We start from the raw sequence: 16,547 nt of genomic DNA, 5'->3' as shown, positions 1-16,547 counted from the left end.
GGGGCTCCCGCCCGCACGCGGGTTCGGGGGAAGCCGCCAGAGCAAACTCCGGCCCGCGCGGAGGGGTGCAAAGCGCGCGCCTTGTCCCTTCCCCGGAAGGAAAGGCGGCCGATTGGCAGCCCCGCTCGGCGCCCCGGCGCGCCCCCGGCCCCTAGTCCCCGGCCTGGCTCCGGGACCGGCGGGACTCGGTCCCAAAGCCGCTGCGCACTGGGCCCCGGCCGCTCCCGCAGCCGCAGCGGGCGAGGCGCGATGAAGAGGCGCGAGGAGGGCTGAGCGCAGCGCGCGCGGCCAGGGTCCCTGGGCTCGGGCCCGCGCCCCGTCTCCCCGGGGTGGGGCAGGGCAGGGTGGGGGTGGGCCGAGGCGTGGACTCGGGGAAGCCTCTCGGCGACGCGAATAAAAGGACGCCGGCTCGCCGCGCCGAGCTGGGAAGCCTCGCCGCCTCGCCCCCGGCCCGGGAAGGGCATGGCCCCGGCGGACCCCCGGCGGTGAGTCAGGGCGCCCCGCTCCCGTGTGTCGCGGCTTCCGGAGGACAGGTGAGGACCGAGGGCGGCCTGGGCGCCCGCGGAGAAGGGGGCGCGGGGTCTGCTGCGCGGGGGCAGTTGGGGGTCGGCCAAGGGTGGGGGCGAGGACGAGGGCGCACAGGCCACTGGGCCAGGGGCTTGCGGGGCCTTTTGGGAAGGACAGACAGGCTGAATCTGGCGGGAGGATCCCCGTCGCCTTAACCTCTCCGCTCCCTTCCCGGGCCACCTCGCGCCTACCCACCCCTGCTCTCCAGGGAGGCGCCCGTGGGACCCCCGAGGGAACCCGAGCCCTCCTGGCGTGGGAGGGGACAGCAGAGCCGCGGGGCCTCCCCGGAGGGCGCTAAAGTCCCCCCGCCTCCTGCTCGAACTCTGGAATGCGGGTGACCCTCGGCCCGCTGGCGGCTGAGCTGCACGGAAGCCGGACAAGTCTTCGCCCGGGAGGGACGGCGCCTGTTGCGCGGGTCCCCGCAAGGCCACCCGAGCCGCGTTCCGGGAAACCCCGTATTTTCCTTACAGCGGCGCTGGAAGCTGGCCAGCTGGTACGGCGGGGGCCAGCCTCCCCTCCCCCCACTCCCCGGGGCGGCCCCGGCGGCTCCGGCGGCTCCGGCCCAGGGCGCCTCCCCGCGCGCGGCGCCAGGTCCGGGCTTCTCTGGGGCGCGCGCTCTCGGTCTCCGGGGACGACCCGGCCAGAGCCGAGGCTTTACCGAAGGCGTCGGCGCGCGGGGGCCCGGGTGGCCCGCGGGCACAGCGCGCGTTCCGGGCGCGGTCGGCGGGGGAGGCTGCAGGAGGCTGAGCCCCTCCTCTGGAAAGGCTGCAAGAGAGGACGCGCTCGGGCCGAAGAAGGTGTCTATCTCGAGGTTGTTTAAAGGACCAACAGCTCCGGATTCCTAGCCTGAGCGAGCGGATCAGAGCGTGTTGCCCGCAGCTATCACCTTCCCAGAGCACGCGCGTGTCTTTTGCGCACTTTACACGTGTATTACTATTTTTAAATAAAGTCGTTGCAAGAAGTGAGAAACACATAACATGATTAACGGATGCGCAAAGCATGGACCAAATAATAATAATAATAATAATAATAATAATAATAATAATAAATAACCACGCATATTCTAAACTGTTGCTTGAAATACCCGCGCATTTCCATGTTTGCGCGCATGGCCTCACTGATCGTGTTTCTTTGACTGCACATGTTTTATGGGCCAATTCCTTTCCTCTTCATCTGATGTCGGATTTCACCAACTTCTTCCCCTATAGCGCACGCACCCACATGTACTGGAATACATTTTGCTTCAGTGAGCGCGCACCCTTTAAACACTGTAAGAGGACATATGGAACACCTCAAGGAATGTCATTCAAAGAAGGGTATACTCTTAATAACGACCTTGTTGAGAAGTTTATTTTCAGTCAAATATGTACAATATATAATGGCTCGGAATGAACATTGGAGGCGGAGACTTTAATCAGTTACTTTATTATTATAGAAACATTATAGTAATATATATTATATTGGTATATACATAAAGTATATATTATAGTTACTTTAATCAGTTACTTTATTATTATAGAAACAATATATATATATTGCTGTATATATAACTATATATTATAGTTACTTTAATCAGATACTTTATTATTATAGGAATATTATGGTATATATTATATTACTATATATATAAAAGTATATATTATAGTTACTTTAATCAGTTACTTTATTATTCTAGAAACATAATATATATATTACTATATATATAACTATATATTATAGTTACTTTAATCAGATACTTTATTATTATAAGAGTATTATAATATATATTATGTTACTATATACATAAAACTATATATTATAGTTACTTCAATCAGTTACTTTATTATTATAGAAACACCAGTATATCTCTCCTCTCTCTCTATGGATAAGCAAATATATACACGAATATCTGTACATTTGTATATATGAACACACATGTACGTATATTTTTGTGTGTCTGGTCTCCATCCATTCCATACCGTCGCTCGTCACAGCGTCAGATTTCCAAATGGGAGCGTCAAAGTCAGGAATTGAGATGACCTTCGAAGTAATGGTTCCAGATCGCGGGGAAAGATCAGGAAAATAAGTTTCGAGTCTCTTGGCCCGAATATCTTGTGTCAGTGAAGGACACCATGCGGTGATGTCTTGGGAAGCCCCAAACCATCTTGCACAATTCGAAGAACGTTCGCTGCACATGCGCGCGCTACCTGACAATAAACGGCTCTCCTTCTGTGGTCCCACGACAGGTGTCCAGGGATAACGAATCAGGACAAGATGCCATCATCCCGGGCGCGGTGGCCAGCCCTGTCCGTGGTGCTGATTCTGCTCTGGGGTCATCCACCAGCCGCGCTCGCCTGCCCTCACCCGTGCGCCTGCTACGTCCCCAGCGAGGTCCACTGCACATTTCGGTCCCTGGCTTCTGTGCCCGCTGGCATCTCTAAACATGTGGAAAGAATCAATCTGGGGTTTGTACCACATTCTTACTGAACAATTTCAGCCTCTTTCGTTGCGTGTTTGTTTTTGTTTTTGTTTTTTCACACATGTACGTGCATTTACGAAACTGTCAATGCGTACGACTTTCTGTAAATGCAATCCTTTGGGGGCGATTATATGAATTTATCCGTCAACTAGAACGCTATCATATGATTTAATAACCAGGCATCCTGGATAACTTCAATGTATTGACAGATTTCCCTTGATAACAATTGCCTACCGTAGAGTAGATACAAATGTGTCTGATACACACATAAATATATATACATTACTTCAATAGACTTCAGAAACTGCTAAAAATAACTTAAAAATCAGTTGGACTTCTCCGACATTCTGTAAGTTATCTGGATGATGCACTTGTGCTCTTGGGGGAATAAAAAGTCCTTGTAGTTTTTACCTATTTAAAATATGAATATTTTTTATGAGAGGTTTTATGCAGCATTTCAGGTAGATTTACATTCGTATACATTTATATTTATATAGATTTATGTGGAGACATTATTTTTGTATTTTAAAATATCATTTCATGTGCATAAATGCTTTGTATACATAAATATTAGTTGCCTTAAGTTGCAGGTACTCGTGTGCAAATTAAATAATAAACAATTATTTGGACTTACTCAACAAAAAATGTAAGCTATTTTCTACCACCTACAAAACAACAAAAATAACTTAGGCTTTGGTGACTAGCCACAGACGGGATGTTTTAAGTGAAACGCAATGGCCAATGAACAAATAATTGTAAATGTGCTTGGCATCTTATAGCAGAAGCTTAAAAAAAAATCTTGTATTTGTAAAGTCCTGTAGCAGAAAAAGAGAATGAAAAGTTAAGACAGTAAGATAGAAAGTTCCCTAATCGAAGGCAGTAGACCATTGAGTAATTTTCTCAGTAAGATCTTGAGAGACCTTATGATTTGAGTATCTGAAAATCCAACCAGAATCATGATAACTCAGTAGGGGAAACAGTTTGACTTTGCCAGAAGAGGGGGTTAAGTTTTTTTTTTTAATTTTGTTTTAAAATTTATTCTTGAGAGAGAGAGCACGAGTCGGGGAGAAGGGCAGGGAGAGAAGGAGACACAGAACCCAAAGTAGGTTCCAGGCTCTGAGCTGTCAGCACAGAGCCCCCATGCGGGGCTCGATCCCACGAACCGTGAGATCATGACCTGAGCCCAAGTCAGATGCTTAACCGACTGAGCCACCCAGGCACCCCCCGCCCCCGCACTTAGAAGAGGGGATTTTAATAGCTAAACCAGTTTCCCCCCCTTACAGCCTTACCATTTGGCAAGTGGGAGACAGAAAGGGAACAGCAGGTAGGATGAGCCGTGCTTTGTAGAAAGGAAAACAGACTTTATCTGTGATTTCTGTCTTCTCTCGCGTGTCCTGATGTGCAGGATGGTCCTGTCTCCGCACCGTTGCTGTCTTTCTCAGCCGATGGTCCCACCAGCTGTGATTAGCCCCCTGGTTCCTCCAGCCCGACCCCCTGGCAGTGCACACAGTAGGACGTGGCGTCCTACAGGGCGTCGTGCAGTGAAGTATTTTGTACATGTGAAACCTAGCTTCTCAGCTGGAACATAGTTTCTGGTGGCTTCATTTTAACCAACTTTATTTGTTTAACTTTCTTTATTCTGAGAGAGAGAGAGAGAGAGAGAGAGAATCCCAAGCAGACTCCACACTGTCAGCACAGAGACTGACGTGGGGCTTGAACTCATGAATCGTGAGATCACCACCTGAGCCCAGAATCAAGACCCAGATGCTTAATGGACTGAGCCACCCAGGTGCCCCATTTTAAGCTGACTTCATATGGTAAACACTATAAATGACTGGGTCCCAAAAGCTTTGCCACTGGAGCAGTACATAGATACTGAGATCCTTCCTTTCCCTGTTGATGGCAATAATATTTTCAGGTGTTTTCTGTAATATTAAAGAAAAAAAACAAAACAGCTAAGGTATGGCTTCACTGCACGCAAGTGTATAAGTTCCGCCCGGCTAACTTGGTCATAGGAATCTACACGCCACCTTTTCAAATCACTCTTTTTCAAAAATGTTTATGTATTTCTTTTGAGAGAGTGCACTCATGATCAGGGAGGGGCAGAGAGAGAGAGAATTCCAAGCAGGCTCCATGGTGTCAGCGTGGAGCTCAGGAGCAGGGCTCGAACCCATGAAATAGGAGATCATGAACCTGAGCCAAAATCAAGAATGTGACACTTAACCGACTGAGCCAGCCCGGTGCCCACTAAATCAGTCTTATATCCCAGCACTGTCTCGGGAAATCAGTCTGCAAGGAGATGATGTTAGTGTCGTTGTGCGTTTTGTTGACGGGGGGAAGGAAGAACCAAGGGCGATGTCTGATACAGACGGGACTCAGGGTCTGATTTGTGTTTTCGCCATCTGGAAGGAGCAGCATGCTCTCAAGGAATGAGGGATTGTTGGCAAAACGCTACTGAACTCTCCCATTCCCGCACAGATGTTTTTTTCAGGGTGTTGAGTCGGCATTGAAACAGAGATCTGCTGTTTCCTGTTTGGACACAGCCCCAGAGCTTTTTCAAAAATTACTTTCCAAGTATATTTTAAATGTCTGTATTTATTTATTTATTTTAGAGAGAGAGAGACAGAGAGACAGAGAGACAGAGCATGAGCAGGGGAAGGGCAGAGACAGAGAGGGAGACCCAGAATCCAAAGCAGGCTCCAGGCTCTTGAGCGGTCAGCACAGAGCCCGACGCGGGGCTTGAACAACTACCATAGATAGATAGATTATATATATATATATATATATATATATATATATATATATATATGGATAGATAGATAGATGATACATGGATGGATGAATGGATAGATGGATAGGTATATAGATATATATGATAATAGATAGGTAATAGATACATAATACATGGATCAATAGATGGATGGATTGCTGGATCAGTAGATAGGTATATAGATAAATGATGCATGGATAGATGGATAGATAGATAATGGATGGATCTGTGGATTGATGGATTGGTAGATAGAAGATGAATGGATGGATGGATGGATGGATGGATAGATGGATCAATAATCAATGGATAGCTGGATGATGGATGGACAGATGGATGGATGGATGGACGGATGGATAAATAGATGATGGGTGGATGGATCAATGGATAGGTAGATGATGGATGGACAGATGGATGGATGGATGGATAGATAGATGATGGATGGATGGATCAATGGATAGGTAGATGATGGATGAACAGATGAATGGGTTAATGGATGGATGAATAGATAGATAGATAGATAGATGATAGATGATGGATGGATAGGTAGAAGATGGATGGATTGATGGAATGATGGATAGGTAGATAGATGATGGATGGATGGGTGGATGCATGGGTGAATAGATAGGTAGGTAGGTAGGTAGATAGATAGATAGATACATACATACATACATACATACATAGATAATGGGTGGATGGATAGATAGACCAACAGGCAGCGTCTCTTCCACATGGGCAGTTTCCAAATCTCAACACTCTTGATATTAAGGGCTGAGCCATTCTTTGTGGGCGGCCATCCTGTGCATTGTGGGATGTTCATCAGCACCTGTGGTCTCTACCCACTGGATGCCACTAACACACCCCCACTCAGCTGTGATGCCCAAACGGTTCTCTGGACACTGTCCAATATCCATGCTGTCTAATCCAGAAGGGGGAACCTTTCTATGTAATTGTCCATTGACTCTGTGAGTTAAATGCAAACAGCAGCCATGATTAGTTTTTACTGTATTTTACCCGTGCATCACTTCAAAGCCCTATTGAATTTTCCTAACGAGACAGGATACATTTCATTGCATCGAGTGTTTCCTTTGCCTAAGTTGGTCTTATAAAACAATGCAGTGTTTAAAGTCGTTCTTTGTAGACGTCCAAGCGATCAAGCTGAGTGGTTTTGCTGTTGGAGGTTATTTTTCCTGGAATTTATAGCTGAAAAGTGATGCTTCCTCAGGCTGGCTCTTAGAGGAGTCATTAGCCAGATCTTGACTTCGAAATCAGGGTTTGGGCACGTATGTGTTTATAAGAATGGGGCACCTGGGTGACTCAGTCAGTTAAACGTCTGACTCTTGATTTTGACTCCGGTCATGATCTCACGGTTCGTGAGTTCAAGCCCCAAGTCGGGCCCTGTGTTGGCTGTGCGGAGCCTGCTTGGGGATTCTTTCTCTCTCTCTCGCTCTCTCTCTGCCCCCTGCCCCGCTCGCATGCTCTCTCTCTCTCCCAAATTAAATAATCATTAAAAACTTACTTTTAAAAAGGAAAGAAATTGGTGTTGTCTGTTGTATTTAGCTATGAGCATTTCACCTTCACTGTCTTGCACATCTATTTCCTTTTATTTAGGTGCTATGGGGAAGTCATAAATAATGTCAGGCTACATGTGTTGTATTTCAGCAGAAGCAGTGGCACAAAGCAACTGCCCTCCAATACAGAATTCTTCACTCATTTTAGAATGCCTTCTCTAGGCATTGACTCTGGGGATTCCCTTGTGCCATCAGTAAGGTAGCAATGAGGAATTTTCTTTTTTAAAAAAATTTTGTCATGTTTATTTACTGTTGAGAGAGAGAGACAGGCAAAGCGTGAGCAGGGGAGGGGCAGAGAGAGAGGAAGACACAGAATCCAAAGCCGGCTCCAGGCTCTGAGCTCGAACCCACACGTTGCGAGATCATGACCTGAGCCAAAGTCGGACGCTCAACCGACTGAGTCACCCAGGCGTCCCGGAGATGAAGAATTTTCAAACTGGCCAAGAAAACATCTTTACCAATGTTGACGCGACACAAAAACCAAAAGAGACCAAAATGTTTACAACTAATTCGGAGAATCCATCAGAAATGGCCACTGGTCCTGGTGAAACAGAGTGCTGGTGTTAGTCTTCGTTCTTGAATTTGGTCCTTCCTAGCCTGGAGTACCTCCTTCCCAAGCTGCCTGTTCCTTGGCATCGATGCTCATTCTTTGCATTCAATGACCCATGTGTCATCCATCATTATGCACACTTTCCATTGGACGTTTCCCACAAGGGGCCATTGGACCAGCTTCCTTTAGACTCTAAATCCTACTTGTGTCCCTGAAATCACCTCTAGCTGCATTAGCACATTCTTAGTCAAAATATCCAGCGAATATTCCTGAACCGAGTGAAGGCCAGTGAGAGTAGGTCATTTTCCTTTTGACCCTAGAAACGGACAAGGATACAAAGCAAGAAATGGCCCCGGTACACCTCAGACTCAACATTGGGTAAATGGTTCCTGGGCAGACTGCTGAATCTTTCCCAGATGGGGCTTCAGTATTCACTGTTTCTTATTCCAACTCTTCGTCTTCTTCTGTTTTTTGGTTTTTTTTTTTTTAGATTTAATAGTATACAGGCTTTGTCGGAAACCTCATTTGCGGGACTGAGCAAGTTGGAGCTGCTTATGATTCATGGCAACGACATCCCCAGCATCCCCGACGGGGCTTTAAGAGACCTCAGCTCTCTCCAGGTAAACCCGGGCTTTTACGAGCATCAGGAATTGCAGCTTCTACGACCGTTAATGAGTAAGGGGAAACGACATACCGCTCCCCAACGATGAATAAAATTGCCGATTTTTTCTTTCCGTTAAAAACCAGCTTAATGTCATTACCTCTCTGCCCTTTGTCCTGGTTTCCGTCCCTGCTTGTGGCTTTGTCTATTATAAACAGGCTTTTCCACTCCGCCCCTGCCTTTGTAGGTTTTCAAGTTCAGCTACAATAAGCTTCGTGTGATCACGGCTCAGACCCTGCAGGGGCTGTGGAGCTTGACGAGGGTGCACATTGACCACAACAAGATCGAATTCATCCACCCACAAGCTTTCAATGGCCTAACCTCCCTAAGGCTGCTCCACTTAGAAGGAAACAAGTTGCAGCAGCTACACCCTGGCACGTTCTCCACGTTCACGTTTCTGGATTATTTCAGACTCTCCACCATCAGACACCTCTACCTAGCGGACAACATGATTACGACTCTCCCCACGGGGATGCTTCAGAACATGCCTCTTCTGGAGAATCTTTACCTGCATGGGAATCCGTGGTCGTGTGACTGCAAGATGAAGGGGTTTCTGGAATGGGACGCCAGATCCAAAGGTAAGAGGAGACCACGGCGAACGTGGCTCCCACCTGCACGGTGCCCACCCTTCTGGAGAGCTTATGTCGTCCAGCGTTGTGCTGTGGCTTGGTCTTGTGAAGAGAACATCACCGAATCAGCATGGCAGGAAGCTTCCCGTGTAAAGGGTTACAGCGTAGATGCTAAGGCACCTCGGTTCCATAATTCTCATGGCTGTCTCCTTCAGGGAATTGTGAGGCAATGATCATTCAGTTTTATATGGTTGACTATGGTTGTCCTAAACTGAATATCTGGAGTGTTCCATGCAGCCCTGGGTTACGGCGACCTGTGGGACTTTCTCTGCATCCCTGTTATATGAGGAGGTGTTCGAAGATGCTTGGAAAAGGGAAGGCTGGCAGTGGCTGTGACACGTCTCTCTTGAGAATGGGTGACAGGGATGTTCTGCACTGATCCAGAGAACAAAAAACAGGAGGGCTGTGCAGAACTTGCAAGAAAGTAGATTTTTTAAAGTTTATTTATTTATTTTGATGGGGGAAGGGGAGGAAGAAAGAGAGGATGAACGGGGGAGGGGCAGAGAGAGAGGGAGACACAGAACTGGAAGCAGGCTCCAGGCTCCGAGCCGTCAGCACAGAGTCCGACGCGAGGCTCGAACCCACAAACTGCGAGATCATGACCTGGGCCGAAGTCGGACGCTCAACAAATGGAGCCACCCAGGTGCCCCTTGCTTCTTAATACTCTTAACTAGAAAAGACACACGTCACCTCCATTCATATTTCATTGCTGGGAGATAGTCCCCAAACCCCACCGGGTACGGGGCGGGGGTTGAAAATCAGTTTGGGTAGACTTTTACCAGCAAAACATTGGATCAGGAAAGTGAAAATATGATGTTTTCCTGCACAGACGGCCTTCTTGGCCATTCTGGAGATACATGTGTGTGTGTGTTATGTGTGCATGCACATACACGTATGTCTGTGGATATTTGGTGTGTGCATGTGTTTACATGAGTGTCTGTGTATCTTTTGTGTGTGCATATGTGTCTCTATGTGTCTGCATGCACTGTATCTATATATTTGTATCTGTGCGTGTTGGGTGAAGGAGTGACACAATTATATCTGCATGTTGAGGTGTTTACTCTGAAAGTCACGTGGAAAACTGCATTCAGAGAGGCAGAACCAGATCTCGTGAAACCAGTTAGGAGGTTTGTCGTGCTCTGAGTCATATGATAGCCCTTTGACTGGTTTATTCCCAGCGGGGATGGAAAGAAGTGCGCAGATAGCAAGATAGTTCAGTCTCATAAATGTCACCTGAGGGAGACTCTGGGACTTGGAAATAGGCACATCAAGTAGAAAACCGGTGTGAAGTTTGTACGATGTGTGTTGACTGGAGAAGCACGTATGGCAGCCGTCATTGGAAAATGGATGGTAACAAAAACCATACATGTAGGTGAGGCCACCTAGACCAAGTCCTGGGACACTCATCATGAATGAGTCCATGGGCAGAGAAGGGTGAAGACAGTGAAAGAGGCAGATACAGACAACATTCTGGAACACTTGGTATCCAGGAAGACACAAGTAGAATGTGAATCCAAAACATAAACACGGCCTGAAATGCAAAATTACCGGGGCCCCTGGGTGGCTCAGTTGGTTAAGTGTCTGACTCTTGATTTCAGCTCAGGTCATGATCTCGTGGCTTGCGATATTGAGCCCCGAGTCAGGCTCTGCACTGACAGCATGGAGCCTGCTTCAGATTCTCTCTCTCTCTCTCTCTCTCTCTCTCTCTGTGTGTGTGTGTGTGTGTGTCTCCCTGCCCTTCCCCCACTCACTCTCTCTCTCAAAATAAATTAACATTAAAAAAGAAGAAAAATTATGGCAACAAAAAAATCATGAAAAACAGATACGATGTGATTCATGGCAAGAGTTCACCTCGAACTCTTCTCATGGGTTGGTTGCATTTGTTTATGTAGATTCTCCTGGACCTTCAGAGAAGGTAAGTTGTATCGGGTGTGTGAACAGAGTCACTTTTTTAAAAAAATAACTTGGAAATACTTTTGGAAAAAAAGCATTCATTACTCCTTGTCAGGGAGTTCGAACACCATGGTTCCGTACCACATTCTGTGCTAAATGGATTTCAAGTCATTGGTGAAGTCACAGAAGTGGGTGAGTGTTGAATCATTATGCACATGCACTGAGGAGATAAAGGTACACCGAAAGCCTTCATCCTCTGCCATGTGCAAGGCATGCTGCTCATGGGTTCCCTGACTTACCGCACGCTTGTTGATTCCTTTTAGGGACTCTGAAGTGCAAAAAGGACAAAGCCTATGAAGGTGGTCAGCTATGTGCCACGTGCTCCAGTCCCCGAAGATTGTACAAGCAAGAGATTCACAAGTTGAAGGACATTACTTGTCTCAAGCCTTCCATAGAGTCCCCTCTGAGACAGAACATGACCAGGAACAGCGAGGAAGACCAGGAACAAGAAGAAGACGGTGACGGCCAGCTGTCTCTGGAGAGGTTCCAATTCCACCCATGGAACATCTCTTTGAATATGACCGACGAGCACGGGAACACAGTGAACTTGGTCTGTGACATTAAGAAGCCAACGGACGTGTACAAAATCCACCTGAACCAGACAGATCCCCAAGAGATTGATATAAATGCAACGGTTGCTTTGGACTTTGAGTGTCCCATGACTCGGGAAAACTATGAGAAGCTGTGGAAACTGATTGCGTATTACAGTGAGGTCCCTGTGAGGCTAAACCGAGAGCTCATGCTCGGCAAAGACCCCAAGGTCAGCTACCAGTACAGGCAAGACGCCGATGACGATGCCCTTTACTACACGGGTGTCAGAGCCCACGTTCTTGCAGAACCAGAATGGGTCATGCAGCCGTCCATAGACATCCAACTCAACCGACGTCAGAGTACGGCCAAAAAGGTGCTGCTCTCCTATCATTCCCACTATTCGTTAACAATGCCCGCCAAAGAGGCAAGGCAGTCTCGGAGCAGAAGCTGGGTCATGATCGAACCCAGCCGAGCAGTGCACACAGCCCAGATCGTCTTGGAAGGGGATCCGTGCCAGCTAAGCTGTAACGTGAAGGCTTCTGAGAGTCCATCCATCTCCTGGGTGCTCCCGGATGGCTCCGTGCTGAAAGCACCCATGGAGGACCAGCATGGCAAGTTCTCCATCGTCACCAGCGGCTGGCTGAGGATCAGATCAACAGAGCAGTCAGACTCGGGTTTGTACCAGTGCATCGCCCAGGTGAGGGATGAAATGGACCAGATGGTGTACAGGGTCTTTGTGCAGCCACCTGCCACTCAGCCTCCCGACGGACATACGCTGACAATTCCAAAGAACGTAGGGGAGCCTGTGATGCTGCCTTGCAGTGCGCTGGCCATACCCGAAGCCCAGCTCAGTTGGATCCTTCCCAACAAAAGGATAATAAACAATCTGGCTAACACGTCACATGCATCCGTGTTGGCAAACGGAACTCTTTCCATCCCAAAGGTCCAAGTCAGTGATGGCGGTTACTACAGATGTGTGGCTGTCAACCGGCAAGGGGCAGATCATTTTACTGTGGGGGTCACCGTGAGTAGGAAAGGGTCTGGCCGGTCATCCAAAAAAGGCAGACACCCAGCTGGGAAGACTCTTTCCAGAGTGCCAGGAGATGTCATAGAGGACGAAGGTGGTTCAGGCGTAGGAGACGGACAGAGCACTTCAAGGAGGTTCCTACATGCAAAGGACCAAGAGGAGCTCCTCAAAACAAAGGACGATGCCGTCGCTGGAGGTAAGAAAACCAAGAAAGGGCGAAGAAAACTCAAACCCTGGAAGAATTCTGAAAAAGAACCAGAGACGAACATCGCAGAAGGTCGCAGAGTGTTTGAGTCCAGACGAAGGATAAATATGGCAAACAAACAGATTAATCCAGAGCACTGGGCAGACATTTTAGCCAGAGTACGTGGGAAAAATCTCCCTAAGGGAACCGAAATACCCCGGGTCATTAAAACCACCACTCCCCCATCCGTGGGTCCGGAGGTGACGCCCCTTCTGCCTGCCGTCCCTCCCCCGTCGGTAGGGGAGGAGGGTCCTGCACGGACCACAACCAGTGCTGAAGAAACCTCGGCAGATGCATTTCCATTTGGGGAGGACGATCAGGTTTCCGGCACTGTGTCCTCAACCAGGATGGGACCGGACAGTGGACACGATGGAGTGATTCTCGCTGAACCCAAAGTGACAAGCACGCATCTGGAAGAATTTATTGACCATGACTTTTCTAAGACTGAGGATACAACTCCCACTCAAGTTGACCCAAAGTGGGCTACCGCCAATGTACTGATATCCATCCCTTATGAATCTTCTCCTACTCTCCAGACCCTGCACACGGTCTACGAAGAGCCCACCAGTGAAAACACAGGCACAGAGAGCTGGCCTGCAGGAGATGTTGGGTCCGTGCCAGAGCCTACATCAAATGGGTATGAGTCTCCACTGGGTGCCATCGCCTTGGCTGAGTCTGAGACTGTGTCCTACATTTACCCAGATGTGGAGGCTGACTCACAGCCAGATGAAGAGAACAGGAAAGAATTGACTTTCGATCACTTTACGCCAACCCCCATCTTGTGGGTTGATGACTCCAGGACATCTGAGCCATTAGATAGTGTCCCATTAGGGGAGCCAGCTGTCCAACGACAAGGACATCCACGGAGACAAACAGACAACACCCAGCTTGTGAAAGGTGCTTCAAGCACTCAGGGAAACCCGCTGATTGAAAAGGGCACAGAGGAGAATTCTCAGACACCGCAGGAAGGAGATATGCCCGAGAGAGACCCCACAAACTCCGGAGATCCTAAGAGTATGGGAAAGCGAGTCAAATCTACCCCTCCGCTGGACTCTGCCCCCGGAGTGATGAATGGCATCACTCCCTCGGAACATCCCAGCGACACCACACTGGGTGCTCTCTTTGACAAGGACCCCACCACGGTAACAGCAGCGATGCCAACCAAAAAGGCCACTTCAGCCTGGGGGCTGGCCACTCACCCTTCTCGAAAGAGACCCAACGGGAGGAAGAGATTACGTGCCCACAGATTCCGACACAGGCATAAACAAACCCCGTCCACGACTTTTGCCCCGACGGAGACTTTTTCTACTCCACCTACTCAAGTACCTGAGGCGAAGGTTCCAGAGCACGTGGAGAGTTCACCAGTGCCGACATCTTGGATTGGCCGCACAGTTGGGGTCCCCAAGCAGGTGCAAATGGAGAAGCAGGCAGAACCAGTACCCAAAGGAACCCCAAGAAGGAAACACGGGAAGAGGCCAAATAAACATTGGCATTCCACTTCTACAGCGAGCTTTCCCACGTCTGCCTTGACACCCAGCCCTTCCCCAGAAAACAAGCATAAACATGTCATTGTCCCCAGTCCAGAAACTCCACTCTTATCTACAACCATTTCTCTGACAACTGGGGACCCACGTGAGAGGACTACCATGGAAGATTCTATGACAACCACCGCAAAAAGACACTTGTCATCCAATAAACTCCAGGAGACCATTCCAGTCACCTATAAACCTATATCGGATGGAAAGGAAATGACGAATTATGGTGTCACAAACATCAGTGAGCATAAAACGGACAGCCCAGTCCCTGACGGCCCCTCGAGTAATGCTGCGTCACCTTCTGGCTCTGAGGTCTCCACTGTGGGAGACTTTCAGGAGGAATCTGCTCCGTCTAGCTTTCCCGGAACCTCACACTGGAATCCCCCAGGGACAGCCCGGCCTGGGAAGCCACAGACAGACATACCTGTTACCAGCTCTGTGGAAACCCTTACAAACTCACCCTTTCTGAAACGGTCGGAGGATATGGGTTTTCCTTCCGAGTTCCCTCCGTCAGTCGCAGCATCTACACTGTTTCAACTAGAAGAAGCAGTTGTCTCAACCCCTCTCTTGAGCACAAAAGTAGAGCCATCTTCACCTGAGGCAGAAACCACCACCGGTGCTCATGATCATCGTGAAACCACTCCAGCTGCAATCACACCTTGGAATCCTGCCTCGACTCCTGCCCCAGCGGAGGGGACTGCGTCCCCATTCCTGGCCACCACTCTTGGGTCCTTGGCACAGACCTTCACGGAGCCCACCTCTCTTTCTTCAAGGACACCACCGTTAACAGATTCCAAGGAAAACGTTTTCTTGAATTACGTGGGGATGCCAGAAACCAAAGCAGCCCCGGTGAATAACGGGGGGACTCAGCATGTATTGAGGCCACATGATTTATCCACCCCTTCTTCCAACCAGAATAAATTTAACTTAACTCCAAAGCAAGAGTTGGGGAAGGAAACATTTGATGGAAAGACCCAAAACAGTCTTCCACATGGCCCCGACGGTAAGGCTGGGAGAGTCCAACTTTTCCACCAGCCAGCCAGAGTTCCTGCCAAACCAATCCCACCGAGGGGAACGGTGAGGCCACCACATGTGGCCACAGAAGGCTCCTTTAGGTACTTTGTAACTCTCCAGCCCCCTCGTCACTTGACCAACAAACCAGAAATAACGGCGTACCCTTCAAGGGCTTTGCCAGAAAATAAGCACTTTACGACTCCGAGATCACCAAGTACGACAAGTCCCATGGTTTCAGTGCAGAAGCCCAAACCTCGCCTTCCTAGTAAGTTCACCGACCAAGGAATGGACCGGTTCAGTACCAACCCCAAAGTGTTTGGGAATAACAACATCCCGGATCTAAGAGAACCTGGTGGCAAGCTTCCAAGCTCAAGCGTACCCCATTATCCCAATGGAAGATTCCCTTTCTTTTTCAACAGGACTCTCTCTTTCCCACAGTTGGGAGTTACTCTCAAGCCCCAGACGCCTACACCCCCTGCCCCCGGCGTAAGAGAGAAAAAAGTCAACCCAGGTCCCTACAATAGGATACATTCCCAGAGCATCATCCACATGGACTTTGGTCCCCCCGCACCTCCATTATTGCACCCTCCCCGGGCCACGGGGCCGCCCTCAACAAATGCACAAAACATCCCTGTGGTCTACTCCACCCGGAGCTCCGTCCCCAACGTGGTGTCTTCTGGCCAGCCTTCCAGAAGCTTCCATCAGACCAGCTCCAAGCTGTTCTCTGCTGGAGGACCACCTGCATCCAAATTCTGGACGCATGGGGAAAAGCCCCAAATTATCACCAAATCCCCTCAGACTGTGTCTGTCACCGCAGAGACAGATGCTATGTTCCCATGTGAGGCAACGGGGAAACCCACACCTTTCATTACCTGGACAAAGGTTTCCACAGGTAAGGCGTTCAAGTGTCTGCGTTTTAACTGCGGCTTGTGTAGGAAGGGGTTACTTGGGCGTGTGACCCTCGTCAAAACTGCAGACTCTGGGCAAACGACAGATGGTTGGGACAGGAGGGGACCTCTGAGAACCTAGATACAAGGATA

At 48.8% G+C, this 16,547-nt stretch overlaps 1 protein-coding gene across 2 annotated transcripts in view; it reads left to right on the top strand.

Annotated features, from left to right (window-relative positions):
• Positions 1 to 396: 396 nt before the first annotated feature.
• MXRA5 (matrix remodeling associated 5) overlaps positions 397 to 16,547 on the top strand; it is a 28,707-nt gene continuing 12,556 nt past the window's right edge. The window contains exons 1-6 of one of the 2 annotated variants that reach the window (XM_045050631.1): positions 397 to 533; positions 2,793 to 3,011; positions 8,404 to 8,533; positions 8,762 to 9,152; positions 11,420 to 15,031; positions 15,071 to 16,399. In XM_045050631.1, coding sequence (XP_044906566.1) covers positions 2,821 to 3,011; positions 8,404 to 8,533; positions 8,762 to 9,152; positions 11,420 to 15,031; positions 15,071 to 16,399 — 5,653 coding nt within the window. In that variant the 5' untranslated portion in view covers positions 397 to 533; positions 2,793 to 2,820. Of the gene's footprint in view, positions 534 to 2,792; positions 3,012 to 8,403; positions 8,534 to 8,761; positions 9,153 to 11,419; positions 16,400 to 16,547 lie in introns of both variants that reach the window. The other variant, XM_004000245.6, reaches the window with a different exon arrangement.

This window comes from Felis catus, chromosome X (genome assembly GCF_018350175.1).
Source record: "Felis catus isolate Fca126 chromosome X, F.catus_Fca126_mat1.0, whole genome shotgun sequence".
Lineage (NCBI taxonomy): Eukaryota > Metazoa > Chordata > Mammalia > Carnivora > Felidae > Felis > Felis catus.
Note: the sequence above shows the minus strand (reverse complement) of the source record. Positions and strands in the feature narration are given on the sequence as shown.